At 34.2% G+C, this 26,552-nt stretch overlaps 1 protein-coding gene across 1 annotated transcript in view; it reads left to right on the forward strand.

The window, feature by feature from the left end:
- Window positions 1-17,963, forward strand: part of LOC126893170 (multiple epidermal growth factor-like domains protein 10) — a 156,479-nt gene extending 138,516 nt beyond the window's left edge. The window contains exon 11 of the mRNA XM_050663121.1: window positions 17,591-17,963. Within this exon, the coding sequence (XP_050519078.1) occupies window positions 17,591-17,784 (194 nt within the window). The 3' untranslated portion in view covers window positions 17,785-17,963. The remainder of the gene's footprint in view (window positions 1-17,590) is intronic.
- Window positions 17,964-26,552: the final 8,589 nt, after the last annotated feature.

Genomic DNA, 26,552 nt, shown 5'->3' on the forward strand with positions numbered 1-26,552 from the left:
TTATTTTAGATGTTTCTTTGGTATTTACACGGTTGGACAAAGGATTACTGAAACTTTTGTCTTTGAACGTATTCCGGGTGGAAGAAAAGAAATGTTTCTCTTATGTTAAGTTTGTGACACCCTGTAGGGAGGACAAGGTATAAGTGTGAGTATATATCGAAATCGTATTGTAGTCTTATGTTTTCTGAACAGTTTGCTTTTTGAATGTTTCTGATAACTTTAGAAACAAAGAAAATAGGTGGTTTTACCCTTTAACATGTGTTTTAACTGAAACAAAACTAAATTAACAATTAAAAATACCAGTTAACAAAACATTAAACACAGAAAGCACAGCAAGCAGTATGCACAGCGCAACAAGGGATTACACAGATTTTTTTCTTTGAACACACCCTTTGGCACTATACCTATACAAGAAATAATTTAATCGTAATGGTATGATAAGGCATGGCATCCTCACGTATGGCATGTCGTCAGTAAAAACACATACATAGGTAGGTAGAACATTAAAACCGTTTAGTTTTAGAGAAATTTAAAAAAAATGTTCACAAAATATGAGACTAAAAGATAATTTCGATGTATACCCACCTCGGTACCTTTTCCTCCCTACAGGAGGTCTTAAACTTTTGTTTCAGTTAAATTACATGTTAAAGAATAAAACCGTATATTTTCTTTGTTTCAAAAGATATCAGGGACATTAAAAAAAATGTTCACAAATATAAGACTACAATACGACTCCGATAGGTAGAATAGAGCAGTTAAACCGTTTAGTTTTAGAGAAATTTAAAAAAATGTTCACAAAATATGAGACTAAAAGATAATTTCGATGTATTTGTACCTTTGTACCTTTTCCTCCCTACAGGAGGTCTTAAACTTTTGTTTCAGTTAAATCACATGTTAAAGAATAAAACCGTATATTTTCTTTGTTTCAAAAGATATCAGGGACAAAAAAAAAATGTTCACAAAATATAAGACTACAATACGATTCCGATGTATACTCACTTTTTTGTGCCTTGTCCTCCCTACAGTGTGTCTCAAACGTAACATAAGAAAAACATTTCTTTTCTTCCACCCGGTATAAGTAACAACAAAGAAGTTTGAGCAGAGGCGTGCGGTCCAAGGAAGCGGGGGATGCACCGCTTCCCTATACTTCGATATAAGAAAATATATTATTAATTAATATTTAATTATCAACAAATTTTCCCTAATCTAAGTAATCTATTATGTAGGCAATAGGATCGAAAATATTAAAAATTTATCGCATAAACGAACTCAAATAATAATATACACACAATTTAACGCATCCTATACCTAGAGTCCGTGCATGTATGGAAGCTCTTTTCAAAATCAGCGCAGTTGATCCATCCAAATGTTGGCCAAGGGTAGTCAGGGTTTAATGACCGCACCCACAAAGTCATCTTGAGTTCGCGCGAATTTTTTTACCCTGGAAGCGATTCTCTGGTCGCCTTCTCTACGGCCAGCATTTACTTAAGTCAGTCGAAATTCGTAGGGTTACGAGGCGACGTTTTTTTAAATTGTAAATTTTGTGCTGTCGTTTATCTTTTTCTGCAATGGAAGGAGCGAGTGGACCGTCCTGTGGATTTATGAACAATATAGAAAACTGTGTTTGTATTTGTATTGTGTGTAGTTTATTAAAAAAAGGATTTTCAAGTCGAAGTTATCAAGAGAAAGTGGACATTATTAAGTCTGGTAGGTCAAAGGAGCCCATAAATTTGGAGACAAAAGTGGAAAAATCGGCAAAGAAATTTACCAGACATTTCCATGTAGGTTTTTATGAAAAATATGAATGGTTAACTGGCTGCAAAATTGTATCAAAATTATTTTGTTGGCCCTGTATTCTTTTTAATACAAGCGAAAAAACACATTTAGTCTGGGCTGATTATCGGAGAATAGGCCATTTTTGGGAAAAGTTATTTACCAGCAATTTTATTGCTGGAATCGAAGCTTATGATTGTATATGTTATGGACCATATGATTAATTGGTCATTTTTTATAATGCCCGGGCTATATAAAAAATGCCCAATACTGTCGGTCAATATAATAAATACTATTAAATTCATCACATTGCCCGGGCATTATGTATAATGCTTGGCATCTACTAGACAGGATGATTAAAACTACTTTTATTTTTATTAAATATGAAATATATTTATTTTGATACAATCAAGTATGTAGTAAAAACTAAAATATTTCTTATATACTAATGAAAACAGTCTTGCAGTCTTCTGTGAAATGGCACATGAGTACATTTAATGAATAAGTATGTATACATAAAAAATATAATACGTATTAACGGTAATTGAGGAAACCAAAAAAAGAATTCTGTGTTTTTATTTGCATTTTTTTCTAATGACCGAAATCGATGGTAACACACAAAGCGGCCAGTGAGAAATTAAATCGTTTTTCTTCTAAATCAATCGAAATTTATCATCATCGAAATTTATTTTGTATGAATGATTTACAATACATAACTATTTGTTGAAACATGTTCCACTATGGTGACACTTGGAGTTACATATTTTTTTTTCTTTGCGACACTTACACTTATCAGATTTACACCCACCTTTACAACCGCACCTACTGTATCCTTGTCCCCCACAGTTAGAAGATTTTCTTGCGCATTCTCTAAGAGATATCTCAGTGTCTGGAATCTCTTCTATGGAGATAAACTTTTCTTTACAAACGGTAAACTGGTTTCTTGAATATAACTGATTTAGTATGCCATATTTTGTGCCTAGTTTGTAAAGCTTTTTTTCAGTTATCTCTGTCACGATAGCTAGCAGATTTCTTTGATCACTACGAGCTCGGTCCACATCTGGCACTCGTATCCTAACTGTGTTACCTAGTTTAGCCGATGGATATTTGGAATTGGAAAATTTTAACATCTTCTCGGCTTGTTTTTCTAGATTCGTCAAAGCCAATTTTCTTTTCTTCCTTACATCGTTTATTCTAATATCTATATTGGAATCCAGATTTTCATTATTTTCTAAATTAACTACAATAGCCGTTTCTACCGCATTTGTTAAAAATTCTGGAACTTGACTAGATTCACGAGATGAATTTTGAACATGAGATGAACTTGATTCGGGCAACATTATTGAAGAGTCCACATTTATATTATTATTTTGTATTATATCCGGTTCTGTAGATAGCCCAGCCTCTTGATTTTTAAACAGGACCTCTAAGTCTTCCTCCGAATTAACATCAGTCAGAACTTCTTGGGGTAGAGAGCTTTTTAAACCAACTTTCAACTTTGTGCCGAACATGGCTTCATATGGACTACAACCTATACCAGTGTGATGAGCTCTATTTTTCATTAGTTGAACAAAACGTAAGCCTTCAGACCATTTGTTTGTATTGTTGTCTTCTAACCACGAACTAAGCATATTCTCTACGTCTTGATTGGCCCTTTCTATAGATCCTTGACTCTGAGAATGCCTGGGTTTGCCATGTACCATTTTTAACTCGGACCACATGCTACACAGCTCTTTGATAATATGGTTAGCGAATTCTCTGCCATTATCACTATGAAGCACACTCGGCGCCCCAAATATTGTGAAAATATCCAAAAGTACATGCGATACTTCTTCTGCTCTTTTACTTGTAGGAGGTCGAAGTTGGACTTGCTCAATATTGGTTTCACCACCAAGCCTTTCTTTGGAACATTATGTTTTTTCTGACAGGTCATGCATAAATTTAAATAGATAACAATCATCTCCCTTGTAATATTTTTAAATTTAGAATGTACTTCCTTCTCCATTCGGTTTCTACCACCATGCCCGATAGTAATATGAAGATCGCGCAATGTATCAAATATTTCTTCTGTATGGACGTAGTATTTAATTACGTTATCTTCTTTCACAGAAACAATCAATTTTTCTACTTCTCTAATCGTCATAACGTCGAATCTTCGTAAGCGCTGATAATCACTCGGCGTTTTATTTGTCTGTTTACTTTTAGAGTTTTTTACCTTCTGTATCATTTCCATGTAGGCTGTTTTTGTGAAAATTTGTGAATTTTGACTTTTTACTGAAACTAATTCAGTTAACCGATTGTTAAATCGATTTTTCATATCACTTAATGGTTCTTCTTTTTCCATAGTTCACTATGCAATACTTTATAAACAAAAAATTAACAAAGAAATGTCACAAACAAACCACTTGTCGTATATACCATTACTAACATTCAACTGCAATATGATTTATAAATAATGGCCGACGCGCTTCGGTGACTGTAACCTTGGATACAGCGCGTTGATTGGCTGCTGAAGATCGCATGATTTACTAAGAACGCCGATTTATCACATTGCCCGGCCATAGTATAGCATTTTTCATAATGACCAGACAATATGATAAATTGTAAAAAGTTATCAAATTGCCCGCTGAAGTTAGTCATTATTAATAATGACCGGGCATTATACATAATGGCTAACATAATCACTTTGTCCATAACATATATATTAATAATATAGGTATGCAAAGTCCGCAGATAGTGTGCTACTTTTTTTATTAACAAAATGGCGCCTACAAAACGTGTTTTTTTCAATTTTTGCTCCATAGCTCCGAACATTTTAACTTTACACCAAAAACACCCTAATAAAAATTCACCGAAACTAAATTCTGCATAAAGAAATGTGTTTCCTGATCTGCTCCGACGAAAATTTTCCTCGGAAAATGTTGGTGTTTCCCAACAAAATCTTTAAATTTCAAATAAAGTTTTAGATAAGTAATTATCTACCAATAATTAAATAACTCGGTGACATAAAAGCTTTCTTGGTTTAGATTATAGTTCCAGAAGCCGGTGAAAATTAAACGAATATTTTAGCAACAATTCAATTGTTAATTAATAATTTACGGTAGCAATAATAACCAAAATAATTATGATACAGTGATCAAACTTTGAAATCTTATAAAGATGAGATGCCTATTTAATATTTTGTCGACAAAATATTAATTTTTAATTTTTTTGAATAATCTTTAAATGTTAAAAAAAAAGTTATAAACAAATTAACGTTTCTCAGCAAGTTTTTATTATATTCTAATTTTAAAAATAGGTAAAATGCGTATTTCAAAGATCTTGAAAATGAATGCTTTAAAGTTAACAAGTAGTATAATATTAGGTATATACCTACTATTTACCTATTAAGTAGTATCACATAGTATATATTTTGATCTCGACCCCCGTAAGAAAATAATTTTATACTCTTAATGAATCCCCTTCCCCTTTCCGAATACATTCCCCTTCCGAAAATGTCACCGCACGCCACTGAGTTTGAGTAAACCTTTGCCCAACTGTGTAAACACCACAGAATAATCTAAAATAATAAAAAAAATTAGCGGAATCCGTTGATATGTTCACGAAAAAATCAACTTTGAAATTGAGCATAATTTTCTATAGCTCTAACTTATGCCTCGCAGTATAAAGTATTTATTTCCTACCAGTGGCGTAGCTACCATAGGTGACGCCCGGGGCGGTAATCGATGGAATACTAAAATTAAAAGTTGTTAAAACAAATGAAAATCCGATAAACGTATGTTTTGAATAATGAAAAAAAAAATAAGAATTATAGTTAATGAATTGCACCGAGGATATTTAGCTTTGTTTGCGTTATTGTTGCTCGCAAGTAATCCTTGATTTATTTTAGTTTACTAAAACTTCTCTCACATGAAGCAACCGATACACAAATGGTCATAAACAATTTTAATGCGACCAATTAGTTTGGGAGGGATTCCATGAAATCCCATTCCACAATGAATTTTAAAAAGTCTACAGGTAACCATTTAGGGGCTGTAATACTGGCCGCTTGTAAATGTCTTCTGAACTTTGGTATTTCTAGTAGGAGGTCTGCTTCTAATACTTCTTCATAGCAAAAATTGCCAAATGTTTAAACAATTAATTTCAACTGTTCACTGTTCAGGAAAAGCAAAGTGTGTGTCTGCACAACCTCGAACTATGAAGCCACATTTTGAATGGACTTTGATCTGGTTTCTAGTTCAACATTGGATAGATCAAAACATTCCAACACATCCTTTTGAAGTTCGGCTTGAAGTGTGAGTCCCTGTATCGGTACCTAACTCACCATCCATTCGTTTTTGATGTCGAATTCGTTTTTCGGTGGGAATGTCTTAGTCCTCATATCTTTTAGTGGCAAAATCTATTACTTCATCTATATTCTATAATATAACTACGGTTTTTTTCAATATAAAGATAAAGTGCTCCTATTTTGGTAGGTGATTGATCAATGGTTATACCAAAAATTGATTTCTCTTAATACATCATTCCAAGAGAAAAGGAAACAAAGAAATAATGTGAAATTACATTCAAGGGGCATAAGGTTATGTGCAACACCTCTGGTGTCTAAATTTTTTTGTTGATGACATAATTTCTCAATTGCAGCAACAACACTATCAACAAGTTGTGCCAATACTTTAACTGCAGCATAGTGAGCACTCCAATGCATTGTGGATAGTCGCTTAGCAGATGCTTTACTATGTTTAATAAACACTTTCCAGCAGCTAGTGGAAGCAGAAGAAAAATTAAAAATTTCCTCTAGAGTTCATCTAACGATAATAATCTTTTTGTTTTTGCTTTAATAATAGCTTGTATTCCTCCATATACATAACAGCTGCATTATCGTATCCCTGTGAACGGTACTTCATAACATCTAAATCATCAATATCAAGCTTCTTGACAACTTCGTTACTTAGATCAACTGCTTGTTTGCTTTTAACGTAAAAATCCAAGAAATGCCTCAACATTTCTCGGTTTCGTGTGTTCACAAAATAATATTGAATTATATTTTGATTGTAAACTGATTAAAGTTACAAATTAACGATTCATTATTTTGTGATCGGGTCTCTCTGGTGTCACCCCCGAACGGATGACACCCGGGGCGTACGCCCCACCCTAGCTACGCCACTGTTTCCTACCACACTTGGATAGGACTACGGAGATACGGCTACTGTTTTTTTGTAAATTAAAAATAATTTTTATCCAGATCTTGCATCTGTCGAAGAGCCACATTTTTTGCCTCTCGAATTTTACTTCTGATGTTTCCCTGAATTTATTTGCATTTACTCAGGTCTCTTACTTTAAGTTTTCTTCGTTTTTCCATAAACTCGAGAATTTATGCTCTCATCCAAGGTTTTCTTTTTTCTCTAAGTCACCTTGGGCTATCAATATTGCGTGGTCTGCGTAACAGAGTATTTTTACTTCTTTATCTCCTATTCTGCATCATCTTCCTTTGTTGACACTTTTGATGATTTCATCAATGATTAAATTGAAGAGCAATTGAAGGGACAGGGAGACTGTCTTATTCTGCTACATATGTCTATAGTTCTATGAATTGTCCATCTATTCTGAGTTCCATTTTGTTGTTTGGTAAATGTTTTCAATAGTTTTTATGATATCTAGGGCAGGGGTCACCAATTAAGTATGTTCCCTGAGGGTCCGTTTCGAAAACCTATCCGGGGTCCGGACTTAATTGTCCGCTTGTTCTGATTCGGTTTCTTTGCAGATCCTTGTTTAAAAAATATGATCCCCATCATAATAACAAATGAAAAGGGTGCCGGGCGAAATTTTTAGGCAGAAATTGTTTAACACTTTTTTTAACAAATTCAAAACGTTGCGTTTTTTGCCCCCCAAAATATGTTTTTAGCATTTTCTGAGCCATCTTAAACAAAAAAGATCTTTTTTCTCAAAAGTTGATAAATTTCGAATTTAAAATCTGAAAAATTCGAAAATAAGCATTTTCATAACTTGAAAACTCATGTGTAAATTGTTATTTATGAGGTTGTCAAGTATCTAAATTGTATTTCAAGAAACATTCAAGAAAGATTCAATTTTCAATTTCAAGATTCGATGAGTAATAATGGCATATTTCAATTTAGAACGTTATTTTTAATTGTTAATTATGCTGATATAAAAAAAAACTTATACTGAAATGATGGCATCTCCTGAGGTAAAATGTGCCGGAAGTAAAATGAGCCTCCGTTCGGATTTCCGGGTGAGGACTATCTCAGGGGGAACACCATTGCAGGTTAGAAAAATCAGGATAGGGTAGTGGAATCTTGGTAGTCTTACAGGTAAGAGTCTGGAGTTAGTGGATGCGCTCAAACGAAGGAGAGTTCAAATTGCTTGCATTCAAGAAACTAGGTGGAAAGGACAAAGGGCAAAAGAACTAGGTGAAGGATACAAATTGTGGTATGCAGGGAGTAGTAACACTAGAAATGGAGTTGGTATAATTGCTGATAATGAAATGAAAGATAACGTAGTGTAAGTTGTAAGAACGAGTGATAGAATGATGTCAGTGAAATTTGTAATTGATAAAGAGGTATTGAATGTTGTGTGTGTGTATGCTCCTCAAACAGGTCTGGGTGAGAATGAAAGAAGAGCTTTCTATGACCAATTAGGAGACGTCCTGAGTGATATTCCGTCAGAGGAGAAAGTTATAATAGGAGGTGATTTCAATGCACATGTGGGCCAAACCAAGGCAGGATACGAAGCAATACATGGTGAATTAGGCTTTGGAACTACAAATGAAGATGGAGAATGCTTGAATTAGCAACAGCACTAGATACGGCGATTGTTAACACATTCTTTAAAAAGAGAGAAACTCAACTTATTACGTATAAAAGTGGACAACATCAATCCCAAATAGACTATTTCATGATAAGGAAAGAAGACATACGTGAATGCAAAGACTGCAAGGTAATAGTTAGTGAGACAGTAAGCCAACAACATAAGCTGCTTGTTCTGGATATCGAAATAAAAAGTGAAACTAAATCAAAATATCGGAGAGGACCACAAAAAATCAAGTGGTGGATGCTAAAAGATGAGAAAGAAGGTCTATTCAGGGAAAGAATAGTAGAGAAAATATGTTGGAACATGAAAGGAAGCCCTACTACAATTTGGAGGAAAATGGCCAGTAGTATTAGAGAGACTGCTATTGAAATACTGGGGAAAACGCCAAGAAAAAAGTTTGAGGAAAAAGAGACTTGGTGGTGGTCAAACGAAGTTCAAGGAAAAATAAAAGAGAAGGGAAAATTATATAAAAAGTGGCAAGAAACCAGATCCAACACAGATCTTCAAAACTATATGGCCGCGAAAAAGGAAGCAAAAGTAGCAGTATCAAAAGCTAAAGCAGAAGCGTATTCAAACCTATACGATCAACTTGATACCAGGGAAGGCGAAACGAAGATATATAAAATAGCCAAACAGAGAGCAAAGAAAGCAAAAGATTTTAATCAGATTAGATGTATCCGAGATGAAAATAATAAAATACTAGTTCACGAAAAGGATGTCAAAAAAAGAGATGGAGAAAGTACTTTGACAGCTTATTAAACGAGAATTTGACAGACAGCCTGTGGAGTCAACGGAGACAGTAGCAGCAATGGTCACCAAAATAACAAACGAGGAAGTGGCTCAAGCGCTTCAAAAAATAAAGAAAGGAAAAGCGGTAGGACCAGATGATATTCCTGGAGAAGTATGGAAAGCATTGGGAGAGACAGGAACAAGGTGGCTAGCAGGTTTATTTAATAGAATTATGGAAGTTGGACAAATGCCAGACGAATGGAGAAGCAGTATATTAGTACCTGTCTACAAAAACAAGGGAGATATACAGCAGTGTACAAACTACAGGGCTATAAAACTGCTTAGCCACACCATGAAAATATGGGAGAGAGTAATTGATATAGACGGATACGTGAAGAGACCGACATATCCGAGAATCAATTTGGCTTTATGCAGGGCAGATCAACAACAGACGCAATTTTCATTATAAGGCAGTTGATGGAAAAATACAGGAGTAAAGAAACAAATGCTCATATGGTATTCATTGATCTTGAGAAAGCATATGATAGAGTTCCTCGAGAGATTCTCTGGTGGGCACTCAATAAGAAAGGAGTCCCTGGTGCATATGTAAAGATTGTGAGGGATATGTATGAGGGAGTAACGACTAGTGTTAGGACAGGTGTGGGAGAGACTGATAAATTTCATGTGAAAGTAGGATTGCACCAAGGCTCGGTGCTTAGTCCGTATTTATTCTCATTAGTTTTGGACCAGATAACAGCGAAACTACAGGGTAACATTCCATGGTGCTCAATGTATGCTGATGATGTCGTGTTAGTAGGAAATAGTGAAAGAGACTAAGAACAAAAACTTGAACAGTGGACACGAGCTCTGGAGGAAAAAGGTTTAAAACTTAGTAGGACAAAAACAGAGTATTTGGAATGTTCATTTAAAGATGGAGTTACTACAAATAAAATGGTATGTTTGGATGGTGAACTGATTGTAAAAAGCAATAGTTTTAAGTACCTGGGATCGGTATTACAGAGTAATGGAGAAATATATGGAGATGCATGCAGAATTAGGGCAGGATGGATGAAGTGGAAGGAAGCGAGTGGTGTGTTGTGTGACAGAAAAGTTCCAATGAAGCTGAAAGGAAAATTCTATAAAACAGCCATAAGACCGGCTATGATGTACGGAACTGAATGTTGGGCAGTGAAAAAGAAAGAGGAACAACGAATGCATGTGGCGGAGATGAGAATGCTTAGATGGATGAGTGGAGTGACAAGAAAGGATAAAATTAAAAATGAATATATTAGGCTAGGTGTAGCACCAATTGATGCCAAAATGAGAGAGCATAGGTTGAGATGGTTTGGTCATGTTCAACGTCGTGACGTTAGTCATCCAATACGAAGAGTAGCTGAAGTGCAGATTCCTGGAAGGAGTAGGAGAGGAAGACCAAAGAAGACGTGGGGGGAGACGATTAGGCAGGACATGTTGGTAAAGGGGATTAATATTGATATGGCCCAGGATAGAATTGGGTGGAGAAATGCAATTAGGGAAGCCGACCCCGCATAGGGATAAGGCAAAGATAATGATTTTTAATTGTTAATTATGCGCGTCCTCTCTACCATTAATGCGTATCGCACTATATGATTGGCGTATTTAATTAGCACATTGGCAATAATTGATTTATTAAATAAATAAAGTATTTGAATAAACTTTGTTAAAAAAACTTTGTTATAAAATTCTAAAATTTTAATGTCAATTGTTTGTTAGGAATTTTTCGCATAAGTACGTATAATAATGTATACATGCGACAGAGACGCATTATAAAGTGCGACGCCCGACGATTAACAATTAAAAAAACGGTCTATATTGAACTAAGCCCCAATTACTCGTTAGAACCTTGAAATTTAATGTATAAGCTTCAATTTAGGCACTTGTCGTCAACCGGAACCCTAATAATTTACATTGAGTTTTCAAGCTTCGAAAATGCATATGTGATTTTTCGCATTTTTCACGTTTTAAATCGCTTATAACTCGAAAACAGTCAACTTTTGAGAAAAATGACCAGAGACCTTTTTTGTTTAAAATCACCCAAAAATCTAAATATACCTTTTTCGGGGCAAAAATATAATTATGAATTTATTTAAAAAGAAATTGTTTCCTATGTAAAAAAATGTACCTGTCTAAAGTCTGGAATGAGTTTAGTGCAACTGATTTTCATTAGGAAGTTGAGACTAATGTGTTAGCTGAGATCTGTACTGATTTTTAATAACGTTCATTCTTGAAAAAGCGGCTTCGCACATATAAAATTGAGATAAACCTAGTACCTACACGATTTCATGGCCAAACATTGCAAGACTCCCCCAATTGTTTCCACACTTCACGGTTTTGTGCTGATTGTTGCCAGTTTTTACTAATCCGCCTGATATCATCTGTCCATCGTGTAGCCGCCCTTCCTCTACTGCGTTTATCTTCTCTTAATCTCCATTCCATCAGCTTTCGTGTCCCATCTTACATCTTTCAACCTGGAGACGTGTCCTGCCTAGTTATGTAAGGAGAGAATATTCTCAAGAGAATATTCTCGTTCTCGAGAATATTCTCTTGAGAGTTGCTGCTTCCTTAATCGTGCTAAGACGATACATAAAAAAGAAAAATGAAAAACGGAAAATGTGGATAAGGCTTTTCTAAGTAAACGCGAAACACTGAGTAATTTAACTATGGAAATAATACTAGACAATTATTATTTGGTTAAGAATTTTACAAGAATGTCAAAAAGTGATTTCGAACTAAGTATTAATATCTAAATAATGATAGGGCCAAGAATAGAGAAGAAATATCAAACATGAGAAATGCAATACAAATATCAACAAGATTAGCAATTGTTATTTATATATACTAACAGTTTTAGTTTAATGTATTTATTCAGGGTGCATTACTCTTCCATTTGTCTCATAGTTCCAGAAGTATGCCAAGTTCCACAACTCTGGACGTAAATGTACTGCATTAATAAACCTTATTGTGATTTCATTTGACCACATATTCATCTTTTCTTTGTACGTTTTGACAAAACCAAATTAAATTTCAACAGAGTACAGGAAATAAAGAGGAAATACAGAGCAACATGCAAAATTTTCCACAGCAGTTCGATTTTATCGGCAACGCATCAGACACTGCAATAGTCAGGCCCGGCCCTAGGAATTTTTCCGCCCTGGGCAAGATCAGCAACTGCCGCCCCCACTTCCCTTGGTAGAGCCAAAAACAAAAATTTCACCATCGCTCTTCGTTTTCTGAAATCTATCACTTAATGCGTTAAAGGTTGTGTCTATAATTTTTAAATAGAAGTAAACTTTATATCGTGTCTCTATATCTATGTACGTCTATACTTTCATCTTCAGCCTTGTAGCCAAATTGTCTTTTCACTTTCGTCTTTCTTGCAATTGCTGTGCCTCCGATTTTCATATTCTCAATAATTTATAACTTTGATACTGGCTTTTTTGCGGTTTTGCGGCTGTCAAATAGCCCTAGAATTTTAAATCACTTCTGAGAGACTTAAAATGGATTTTCCTTTTTTAAATAAACTTACAGCTTGATACACTCGCATATCAATACTCTGCAGTGATTGTGCAATGCTGACTACGTTGATGTGAAGTTAAATGTCATGCCATATTACCACAGAGCAAAGAAGAGTAAAATCACGGATTTTATTTGCCAAACAGCTTGCCTCATGAGCAACCATTTTATCGTTCTTTTTATTGACAGTGATTTCTACAAGAGCATTGTAGATTTCTCCAATTTTGTATCTAATGGGAGTAATTGCATCAATTCTACTTTCCCATCTAGTTTCGAACAAAGGTTAGAAATATGATTTTTCAGTATAGCCCCACGATGAATAGATGCTGATGAAAAGTTGTAAATTTTTGTCAGTAAAGAAAAGAGAGCAACTGAAATCTGTGAAGCTCTAGCAGCATCATTTATGACTAAGTTGAGTGAATGGCTAGAACATAGCATTTTCAAAATTCTGTTTTGAACTCCCAAGTTCTTTCCTTTCATGTATGCCCCATTATCATACAACATACCCTTGTCCTCTTATATCTTCCAAAGGTATTCACAGTTAATTCAGCTTTTTCAAAATAACTTCTGTAAGTCCCTAAGTCCCAAGCCAGTGGTTTTCAGAACAGGCACAAATCCAAGAAAATGTGCTTTAATTTTAACACTTTGTGAATAAATCTAAATCTACAAAATGTATAACAGTAGTTATCTTTTTCACTCCAGCAATATTAGGTGTATAATCTAAAATTATGCTATAATACTTTCATCATCATCATCATCCTCCAACCAATTCACGTCCACTGTTGGACCCAATTGTTTCCAGATAGGTCTCCCCCAATTGTTTCCACACTTCACGGTTTTGTGCTGATTGTTGCCAGTTTTTACTAATCCACCTGATATCATCTGTCCATCGTGTATTACTTTCCTGAGTTCAAAAAGTTTAATTTTTTTTTTGATTTGTTCATGGAGAAGCTGAATAATTACGTTTTGGATACGTTTTCCCAAGTAGTGATGCTGCTTGTTACTACCATTCGTTGTTCTCCTAATGTGCTCTTTTAAAACAGAATCAAATTTTCCAAAGAGCTCAACAAGCTTTAAAAATTACCATGGTTGTGATTAAAAAGTTTATCAGAATCGCCCCTCAATGGAAGACACTGTTGTGCTAAAAACTTTATTATTGATGCAAGTCGTCATATTACATTTTAGAGCTTTTTGTGTTTCTTCGTCTATGGATTTTCCCGATTATAGTCTAATAAAATTGCTAGTTCTACCCACTGTCGCTGTGACTGTAGATGAGCTGGAGACTTAGCGTGATCTGGCTTAGCGAGTAGTTTTGATCCCACTACTCTTATACGATGAAGAAGAAGGCGGCGTTGTCGATTTCCGGTCGAATGAATTATTATTGTTTCACTTTTTAATTCTTGTTTTTACAGAGGCATTTTTGCCGCTCTTGTTTATAATGTTGATTTTTTATAATATTAAAAACATAATTTATTATTTCTTTAATTTCAAAAATTGGCTTTTCAAAAATTTGCTGCCCTGGGCAGCCGCCCAGTTCGCCCACCCCTGGGGCCGGGCCTGGCAATAGTGTTCAAATACCAGTAAAATTTCTGCCACCTGGCTCAGCCAAACGGCGATATTTTCATTAGATGGCTGTAATGTTGCCAGAAACATACCAAATATATTATATTTTTGGCAACATATTGCTTCAAAAACTAGCCCGTCTAAATGCCCCTTTTGACGTAGACCAATCCATGACTGACCTGACGACTCGTGAAAAATAAAATCCCACAACTTCTCATCAGTACATTGAAATGCAGAATGTATATGACCAGGATGCGCTAATGATAGAAATATATTCTGAACCTGAGACCTCATGTTTTTCTGATTAAATCGCCACATCCATTACTTGCATTATTTGTTGTTAAGAAGAAACTTTCATTTTTTTATCAAATAAATTTTGTGTTTTTTTTGTTTTTGTATTTTGTTTATATACATATAAAGAACACTGTTGTTTAGTCTCATAATTTTGTATATGCTTTCATGATTTTTAATACCCTATTTTCTCTTCAACAATATCCCTAAGTGCGTCGTAGGGTTCATTCTCAGAAAATTCTCGGTATCGAGAATATTCTCGAGAATATTCTTGAGAATATTCTCTGATTTTTTATTCTCGAGAATTTTCCAACACTAGTCCTGCCCACTTCCATTTGAGCCTGGTGATACGTTCTATCTATCTGCGATACCGATTCTTTGTCTGAGATCTTCATTTCTTATTTTATCCCGTAGGGTTACACCCAGCATAGATGTTTCCATACGCCTTTGAGCAACCCGCATTTTCGACGCTGTTGCCTTGGTTAGAGTCAGTGTGTCATTACCGGCAGCACACATTAATCAAACACTTGGCAGAGCTCCGTAAGCTGCCCAAGCAAGAGTTAATCTTCTTTTTATTTCGCACGTTTGGTTATCTCTGCCAATTCTAATTTCATGACCCAAGTAAAAGTACTTTTCCACTACATCTTGTTCACGTATAATCAGCTGTCCGCTAGGAATCAGATTAGTCATTAATTTAGTTTTAGAAAAGTTAATTTTCATCCTATTTTCCAGCAGATAGCGTCTAACTCATTTAGCATTTTCTTTACTTCTCCTAGGTCATCATCATCAGTTATAAGGACTATGTCATCTGCAAAACGAAGATGATTTAACTTTTCTCCATCTATTGTGATCCCTTTATTGTCTCAGTTGAGCATCTTAAAGGCATATTCCAGAACAGTTATGAATAGTTTTGTCTTACGTTGTTATACTTTTACTATAAAAATCGAGCGATGAATCTGCTTGATGCAGCAGAACTATTTAAATAGTACCTAAGAAGAATATTATTGTTGTGAATGAATCAAGTAACGCCTTATTTCGTTATATTTAAGTCTCATTTTTTTTGTATGTTGATAATGAGCAATACATTATCCCTCTAAGAACGAATGTTATGTTTTCGTTACTTCTTCTTCTTCTTCAGATTCAGATACAAATCCACTAATGGATGTTAGCGATCACATTTTCCATTAACTTTTTGTTTCTTGCAATGTGCATCAGAGATTGTATGTCGTTAATCCCTGTGGGAACATCCATAAACTACGTCGTAAAAATTTTGGAGTTTTTAATACCCTCCCCCCTTCCGTCGTAAAGCGTCGTTTGCAGTTGCCCCCCCCCTCATATCGACGTCGCAATTGCAACTCATGACCAGCCTTTTTAGTGATTTTTTTAAATTCCATGTTATTCCTAGATTTTTAAAAGTTAGCTCTCAAAGTTTATTTACGAATGTATCCAAATCAGTATTAATATGTAGCTCATTAATATCCGCGCACTCTCTCAATTCACTGTACAACTAATAATTAGCTTTATAGGGACAAAAGACAACACTTTTATCGGAGTTCCTATGCTTTCTTAACTGGATATAAACTCATATAAATCTTGATACTTATTTTGTTTTGATTTCAATGCCATTTCTTTTATTAAGTATAAATAGAAACATTGTACTAAACTAAATAGAATAGAATATTTTATTTCTATTCATTCTTTTAGAATTTTTTCACACAGAGTATTCAGTAAATAAGTGAACAGTTTAATATTTATTGCTTCCAGACGTTGTTCTGAAAAGAAGCGTTTGTTTAAAGACATAGGACAATGTTTTATTGTTTGTTATTCTGTATAAAACTGCTAGCGATATTATTAAGGCTGTGAGTGATAAAAACGAAATGAAAAGTATGCGATAAAAGTAATATACAAATTCCTTTTCACTCTAAAATAGGGTATATTTTTTATATTCGTAAACTTCAAACGACGTCGGATGTGCACTTCTGGCCCCCTCCCCCTGTCGTATACCGTCGTAATAAGCAAAGTCCCCCCTCCCCCTTTTCAACGACGTAGTTTATGGATGCCCCCTGTTCATTGCCTTATTAGACGGAGAGCTAGAGCCGAACAATCATCGTAATAAGTAATATGGAGTTTTTCCTGTGAAATGTGTCCATTGTATATTGACAATTATGACCCCTTTCAGGCTGACACCTCAGTGGATACAGGAAGTAGCAATAAGGGATGAAAGAGGAAAAGTGCAATCATTAAAGGTTTTCACCTCCTATTTTGTTAAACCTCCATCGATTTGTATGAAAATTGCTTACTAGTTAGAGCATATATAATTTGGTGCCAACTTGCACTTTCCCAACCCTGGTGGTGAATACCACCCCTTCCCGCCGGTGAAAACAATTTTATTAAAAATAACCCCACAAATCGATAGAGGGACAAATTTTAAGTAAAATTTGTTATATCATGTTATTAAAATAAATCAATACTTTTTGAGATCAATATGAGTTACGGATGATAAAAAGAACATATTAATTAATTGTATGTTAGTAAAATATTATTTTTATATTATTTCGATATTTAATTGAATTTTTTCTATCAATATAAACTGAATATGTCCAGAAACTGGGGGTGTCCAATAATGGGTACATTTGACATACTTATTCGAATACACTTTTGATAAATTTATAATATCGAAATAATATAATATAATTGTCTATTTTCAATAGTGCCGTTTGATACCAGTACAATTTTTCAATGCATCTTATGAATTAAATATTTTATTTTAAGTTCTAAAATATACAACTCAGAGATTGAACTTTCGTAATGAAATACCCTGTATATTTTATCTTGCATTTTATCTGTTTTTTAGATCATGGTGATCCCTGCATGACGAGCGAGCAATGTACAGTGGTACTAGACGATTCTTATCAATGTAGGAATAACAAATGTCTTTTTCCAATTGGACAAGATGTGGACAGTGGCTCTCCAGTACTCACTTTCTCCAGCACCATGTTGTCCTTATGTACAATATCAAGTTTATATCTCATAGGAATTATAGTTTAAAAATTGAATAGATACATTAAGGACACCATAGGTAATTTGAATAGCTTTTTTGTACATTTTTGTACGATTTTAAATTTTTATATCTATACTTACATATTTATGTGTTTTAATTTTGTACAAATGTATTGTTCAAATACTTTTGTGGAATGTTAAATAAAGTTAAAGGATGAACAACTTCATTATGTTTATTCGTCTCCTTGTATAGGTATACAACAGGCTGCACATGGATTCGCTCCCGGGTTCAGGTAGGAAGACCTAACCCTTCGGTCATAACTTAACTTTCGGGTATGAGTTTCGGAGCCAACTCGTGTACAATAAAAGTGGTTTTATAGGGGTTGGGAGCGAATCCATGTGCGCCGATACAACATACCTTGAAAGATTCAGGAAACACAGTCGAACCCGCTTATTAGAGTACCGGTTATATACTCCGGTCAACTTACACATCCGAGGCTATAAAAATTACCATCAAGCTGAAATTTGGCAGGATTGTTCAAAATACCATCATAAATGAAATCTAAAAAGTCCTCATAAATCCTACCCGAGCTAAAAAATTTACGCGGGGTCAAAGGTCACCAAATATAGTTTTTAGCGATTTTCAGCGAAACGGTAAGTTTTATCATAAAATTAGTTCTAACAAAAAATGTAGATTAGATAATTATCTATAAAAAATGCCTTATTACTTTTTTCCTGAGAGCCACCGTTTTTGAGATATAACGATTCAAAAAGTTGTAATCGTCATAATATGCGCACACGTTTCCACACCACCTTTGAGGTAGTGTACTTAGCGCGTTTTTTAACGTCGTTTCCCCAGTAGGCCTATTCCACGGATCTCTTATGATTCTGTTTAATTTGAAGCTATTGAATAATTGATATTGGCAAGGATTAAAAATGATAAAAGCTATAAAAAGCGGTATAAATTAAAAAAAAAGGGAAATTTATCAAACTGGTTCATAATTTTCTAATACTTCTGCTTCCCTTGTTCTTCTTCTCCTTGTTCTTCTTCCTCTTCTTCACCTTCTAGTTCTTCTTCTTCTTCTTCTTCTTCTTCTTCTTCTTCTTCTTCTTGTTCATCCTGGGTGCAAGTAAATTGCTCCAATAATGACATATTGCATGGCTTCTCGATAGAATCAAATGAATCATCAATTGTTGCTGATTCAACATTGGAGCACGACCGGTTTTGACAATTAGTGCGTGCTACCGAACAAAACAGTCCAACTTTTTTGCAACCACATTTAGCGCTACATCCCTTTATACAATTGCAAAAAATTGTGTTCACGAGTTTTTCAGGCGCATGTGGAAGTAAAGTTTGAATTGGTTCTAATGAACTGTCGACTAATTTTCATCCCCAGTCTTTTGGATCTAGCTGATAACCAAGCTACACTTGAACTTGGTAATATACTTGAAAAAGATGTTGATGAGCAGCCGCTGAGGTTGGAGGAAAACAAGATAATTGCACTTGTTTTTTATTTCGAGTACTTTTAAAGAAACATGCATATCGAAACTTACCTAAGCACGTAGTTTTTTTAGGCGCTCTATACACAGAGAGAAGAAAGCTAATTCCGTTGGAAATAACTTCTTCTGGAGTTGAATTAGTTTTTTTAAAAACTTCAGCACGTTTAAGTAAAATTAGGTTTAACACGTATATTCACTCAGGAGTAGTAATTAAGACTAATTAATACCTCGAGGGATCGAGGGTGTCATCTACCTGAAGGATTTCGCCACCCAGGAAGATAAAGGTGTAATTTGTATAATAGTAAACAAACTAAACTTGCATAAAGTTTATTGTATAATGAAATATTGATTAGTATTAAGCAATAAACATTTTGCCTAGAAAGTTGTCTTTCATTATTATATTCAAACCCTTCTGAGAAAAGAATAGGTAGGATTATTAGATTAGCCGACGAACGTGTTTATTCCGACAAAACCCATCTTTACAAATTGAATTAAGGCGCATAAATAAAAATAATAATTATTATAAGTTAATACTTTGTCATATCAATTTACTATTTTTGTTGGGATTAGCCGTAAAATTCAAATAATTCTTATTATTTTCGCGTTAAATTCACTTTGTAAAGATTTTTTTGTTGGCACTGTAATATAATACAGCTTATACATTGTATCCCTCGGTAGACCGCAAGCTGTTAAATAATAAATAGGAAACATTATCATATTTATAATCTTATATTATTATGTGTAATATAAGTTAAGTTGACCGATAGAATATTATGTTTACTTGTATTAAAGCTTCAGTGATGTATAATATACCTGGTGTACTAATACATAATATTATATTATGACGATTAGAAGTCTTTCAACTCTTTGAATCATTGTATCTCAAAAACGGTGCCTCTTAGAAAAAAAAAGTATTAAGATATATTTTATAGATAATTATCTAATCTATATTTTTTGTTAGAACTAATTTTATGATAAAACTTACCGTTTCGCTAAACATAGCTAAAAACCATATTTGGCGACCTTTGACCCCGCGTAAATTTTTTAGCTCGGGTCGGATTTCTGAGGACTTTTTAGATTTCATTTATGATGGCATTTTGAACAATCCTGCCAATTTTCAGCTTGATGGTAATTATTGTAGCCTCACTCCTATTTTTGAGTCTAACTAGACCGGTCTAATAGGAATATCCCGGTTTAAGGAATAGAAATTTGAAGTCCAGAAACTTTTCCATTTACTCCTTAATAAATGTATCCCTTTATAGGAATACGTTTTAGTAAAATAGTATCTACCGCTTAATAGAATATTTTTCAGGTAAACCAAAAATTTTTATGTATACAAATTCCTACAAATTTAAATGATAGTGTTGTTGATGATGTTGTTGGTGGTGTTGATGATGTTTATAGTTTCTGTCACGTAATAAACATGTACATACTTACAGCCAAGAGTAGCTACTCCTTTTTTCAACAATCAGATATTTTGGTACCTATACTTTATAGAAAATTGAGATTACAGTCATATGATTGAAATAGTACGTAAAAACATCCTTTTTTTTTATAACCCATTATGCATTCCACAATCTGCCTGAAGGGCAATAAGCTTATCTTCTTCTTCTTAAAGTGCCCTCTCCTCAATGGAGGTTGGCTACTACAATTGCAAACTCTTCTCTGTCTTCAGCTGTTCTTATTAGCTATTCAAAATTTAGCCCTGTCCATTGCCGGATGTTTCTGAGCCACGATAGTCTTTTCCTTCCTAGTCCCCTCTTACCCTCGATCTTTCCTTTCACTATAAGTTGAGCATATTGGTACTCATTATTTCTCAGTATGTGGCCTAGGTCTGATGTTTTTCTAACTTTCACTGTGTTGAAAAGTTGTCTTTCCCGCTTGCCTATTTGTTTGACGTAAGTACCTACTCGGATTGTTGGTCCAATTGTCAGATGATTCTGAAAAGACTCGCTTTTTGTTTGTTTCCATGGTTGTATACTACAATGTGTTCGCCAGGAGATCTGAAAGACGGTCTGACGATTTTTTGAATGATTTTTTGATGATTTCATCCATGATTAAATTGAAGAGCATAGGACTGAATGAGTCTCCCTGTCTTATTTTGCTGCCTATATCTATAGGTTCTGTAAGTTGTCTATCTATTCTGACTTCCATGTTGTTGTTTTGGTAGATGTTTTCAATAGTTTTTATGATATCTAGGGGGCTTCTCTATTATACCTACAGAAGATGGATTCCATCTTTAAGTCTTACTCTGTCAAATGCTTTCTTCAAGTCAATCATACATAGACTTGTTGGTTTATTATACTCTAGTGCAGTGGTCACCAATTAGCGGACCGCGGTCCGCATCCGGACCGTGAGCTAGTTTTGTGCGGACCCTCAATAAATTCAGAATATACCCAATGTTTTTTCAATTTTGAAAATGTTTGGCCATGAAATTGTGTACTATGTTTGGCTCAACTTATGTGTGCTAAGCCGCTTTATCAAGAATGAACTTTATTAAAAATCGGTAGAGATCCCACTTAACAGATGAATATCTCGACTCCCTAAGGAGACTCAGTTGCACTAAACTCACTCCAAACTTCAGACAGGTTATACATAAAAAAATGTCATTTTTATCTCTGATAATTTAATTTTGTAAAGAGTTTTCCCCCTTATTGTTATACTTACTATTCATTAATTTTGAAATTAAGTAAGCTGTAATATAAAATTGTCATGTGCATTTTTTATATTCATTTTCTCTTCACTATATGTTTTAAGGAGGAGTACTTTTCAGATGTGCATTTAATTAAAATAATTTTCAGATTTAATAAGTTTGCAACAAACACCTTGCATTGAAACTAATGTAGAAAAGATAGCATGTTATGTTAATTAGCATTTTGTACTATTATTATTTATTTTAATTTCCTCAGTTTCCTTTCTACAAAATTGAAGATGTCTAAAAACTTCATTAGCATTCAAAATATAAATTCCTAATATTTAAAATATTCAGTAACAATTTACAACACTGCTGTCTTCAAAATATACTGATAATAACATCAAAACAATACACAATGAATTTATATTTTATTTATTGTACCAGGAAAACTTACAGAAAAGTATATACAGTAACCAAAAAACAATCAGATATTATTAGTTTTCCTTTTCATATTAATCCATGTGTGAGGTCACTTTCATATGAAAAATGTTTCTGACTCGATTTCTTTGCGGATTCCTGTTCAAAAGCGTCCCCTTTACAAATCAGAAGGATGCCGGGTGAATCAATTTTTTAAGCAAATTCAAAATTACTTTTTTCCTCGGAAAATGTATTTTTAGGTTTCTTGGGTAATTTTCTTTTCTGAAAAGTTGATAGTTTTCTAGTTATAAGCGATTTAAAATCTGAAAAATGCGAAAATATGCATTTGCGATGCTTGAAAACTCTTAAGTTTTAATAAAATGACAGATCTTTTTTATCTAAGTTGACCCAAAAATGCTAAAAACATATTTTCGTGGGCAAAAAGGTGATGTTTTGAATTTGTTAAAAAAATATTAAACAATTTATGCCCAAAAATTTCGTCCGGCACCCTTCTGATTTGTTTATGGGGGATATTTTTTAACAAGAATCCACAAAGAAACGGAATCAGAACAGTCAGACACAGGCAGCATAAATCCGGACCCTGGAAGTGTCATAGGTTTTCGAAACGGACCCTCAGGAAAACTAATTGGTGACCCCTGCTCTAGTGATTTCGCACTATTTCCTTTATGACGAATATTGCATCTGTACACGATCTTCCAGTACAAAAATTCTGTTGTTCATCTGCTAGCATATCCTCTGATTCATTATAAGTATCTTGTAAAATTTTAGTTGTAAGTTTTAGGGTAGTATTTAACAATTTGATACCTCTGTAGTTTTATGGCTGCTTTTTATCTCCTTTTTTAATAGTAGAGTTAGTTTGCTCGTTCTCCATTTTTCCGGTATTTTATTATTTTGTTATGTCATTATGAGTTTGTTCATGAAAAATTGAAAATTAAAATTGTATAAAAAATAAATATTTCGTTAAAATAAATATTTCTTATTTTTCCTTATTTATGGCGCCCAACTCTTCAGTTTGGCTCCCCTTTGGAGTGGAGCCCGCCTGCGTCGCACTCGTTGCACGCCCTGTTGCGGTGGCCTTGACTGGCCCGCCTTGAAAGTATGTCCTAGCATGATTGGATTGGCGGCTTGTAGCCATATTGCGTACTTCGTACGGTACATTGCGCATGCAGTACAACATACCGCGCCCTCATGTAGATCGATATTGTATACATCATTATATACATTTTTTGAAAAGGTCGTTAAAGCGATTGAACGTATTTATATCGCTGTGTATAATTCTCGTAAAAAGAGTGGTTTTTTCAATTAAAATTAATATTGGAGTAATCAAAAGTAATAAGTGATAAGAAACGCATATTACAGTAAAAGGGTGAGTTCATCCCAAGTATATTTATTGTGGTTTCTTCAATTATTTACGACTGTACATATAAGTATCAAGTGATATTATTATAAAAACAATAATTATCTGCTATAGTCGTACTTGTACCTGTACCTTATAGAACCGGAATTTTAGAAGTCATTACCAGTAAGCACATATTAGGCCAGTCAAGTTTCAGAATCCCAATAAAGATGAACAAATGTCCAAATTGTAAGTTGTCGATTGTTGACAATAAGAATACGCTTAATTGTATGTCGTGCAATTTACCGATTCATATTCAATGTCTAGATATTGCACAGGAAGAGGTTATAAGAATAACTAGGGCAAAATCAAAGTCACTAAGAATCGTCTGTAACGGTTGCTGTACATTCGAAGATAAGTTCAATAAATTGACTGATCTAATTTCTAAGTTGTCAGACAGATTTGCATCGATTGAGGAGCGTCTTGAGGTTTTGGAACAGTCTTCGAGAACTAGCCCAATGGAGTTCGAGGACTGTGTTCAGGAATCAATTGCTCGTCATCAGAAATCGTTTAACCTAATTCTGTATAATCTACCAGAACCAGAAGGTGATGATAAGGAGGCGGAGGATGTATCCACAGTTTCCACGATTATAGATACAATAAAACCGCGAAATCCTTCATTTGCGTCCGTTTTTAGAATTGGAAAAGTTAGCAATAATAAGCCTAGGCCAGTAAAAGTTAAATTTTTCGATAATGATAGTCCTTTGTTTATGTTACGAAATAAGAGGAGGTTGCTAGGTACCCAATTTTCTAGAGTTGTTTTAAAGGATGATTTAACTAAATATCAGATTAACTATTTACATACAGTGCGAGAGGAACTGGAAAAACGAAAAATACTAGATAAGGATCTAACGATAAGGTATATTAATAAGATTCCAACCATTGGTAGTACTAACCAACAACCCACCGCAAAAAACGAATAAAGTTGACAACAATAAATATTTTTTATACTAATATTGCTTCTTTACATGCTAAGTTCGCTGATGTTTTGTCATTTTCATCTTCTAATCCCGATATTCATATTTTTGCTGTAACAGAATCCTGGTTAAGTCCCAGAATACCTAATTCTTTTGTAAAACTTAATGGCTATTCAATTTATCGTAAAGATCGCATTGATCGTGTAGGTGGCGGAGTATGTGTCTACTTTCAGGAGACCTTCTTTAAAAAATCTAAGATAAGTACTGTAAGTCATAATCTGGAAGGTATAGAATCTCTTATGTTTAAAATTATCTTTCCTAATAAAGTTGTTTTGCACCTCCTTGTTATCTATAAACCAAACATTTCTTTTACTCTTACCAAATCAATGTGTGAATTTATTGAAAAATGTAGTAGAGAAAAAGAAAATTTAATCATTTGTGGAGATTTCAATTTTAAGGATTTAAAATGGCCAGTTCAAACTCCGCTTATTGGAGATAATCCGAGTGTTCCATTTTACAATTTATTTTTTCAAACCAATCTAAACCAATTGGTAAAAGAACCTACTAGATATCGTCAAGGTAATACACCTTCGATTTTAGATTTGATAATCACTAATGAGGAAGAACTTATCAGTGAAATTCATTATCTTTCACCAATAGGTATTTCGGACCATGTAGTTCTTCAGACACAAGCTCAATTGGACATTACTGGAGCAATTAATGAAAAAATAGTTAAAGAGTTTAGTAAAATAGATTATGTTAAATTAAATTACTATTTTAGAGAAGTAATTTGGCCGGATTTAGATAATTGTTCATGTAATGATTCTTGGAATAAATATAAAGAAATTATATATAAAGGTATTGATAAATGTTCTTCAAAGTACACTATTAGGACTAATCCCAGAAGCCCTTGGATCGATAACCGACTGATCGCAATGACTAAAGAAAAAACATTTTATGGAAAAGGGTAAGAAAAAATCCATCGGAAGAAAACATACTTATACATAAGACAATTTTCCAATAGATTGACAAAGGAGTTGAGATTATCGAGAAGTGATTATGAAAACAGAGTTAGCTCCAGAGGTCCCAAATCTTTTTACAAATACGTTAGATCAAAATTCTGTACAAAAACTGGTATTCCGTTATTAGAAAAATCTAATGGCGAAATATGTTTAAAAGAAGAGGTTTGTGAGTTATTTGCTGAGACTTTTTCCACTGCTTTTACAGTTGACACGGATGCTGCGTTTTCAGGTTTGCCCACTACTGATAGAATAATGGAGAGTTTATCAACAACTGACATCTCTACTGAATTGGTTAGAGAGGTATTATGTTCTTTAAAGACTACTGCGTCTCCTGGATCGGAAAATATTTCACCATTGTTATATCATAATTGTGCAGATAGTTTAGCGGCTCCAATGGCAGCTTTATTGGCCAAATCTTTGCAAACAAATTCAATACCAGCTTCATGGAAATCTGGTATAGTAACACCGATATATAAAAGTGGAAATAAACTCCTTTCGTCTAATTATCGCCCAGTAACAGTTCCACCAACATCAGTTAAAATAATGGAAAAATTATTAGCTAATAAATTAATATCCTTTTGGTTAGAGCATAATGTTATTCCAGTCTCTCAACACGGATTTCTGCCGAACCGTTCTGTAACTAGCAACCTTCTTCACTCTCTTAATGAATGGACTTCATCTTTGGACCGATATGAACCGATTGACATTATTTATATAGATTTTTCCCGTGCATTTGATAAGGTACCCATACAAAAATTAATGCTGAAGCTAGAACATTACGGCGTGCGTGGTGAGTTGCTATTGTGGTTAGAAAACTTCCTCTCTGAAAGAACTTTTTCGGTCAAAGTGGAAAATGACTGCAGTGTTCCACGTGCGGTAGCCAGTGGTGTCCCTCAGGGATCAATATT

Source organism: Diabrotica virgifera, chromosome 10 (genome assembly GCF_917563875.1).
Source record: "Diabrotica virgifera virgifera chromosome 10, PGI_DIABVI_V3a".
NCBI classification, from domain to species: domain Eukaryota; kingdom Metazoa; phylum Arthropoda; class Insecta; order Coleoptera; family Chrysomelidae; genus Diabrotica; species Diabrotica virgifera.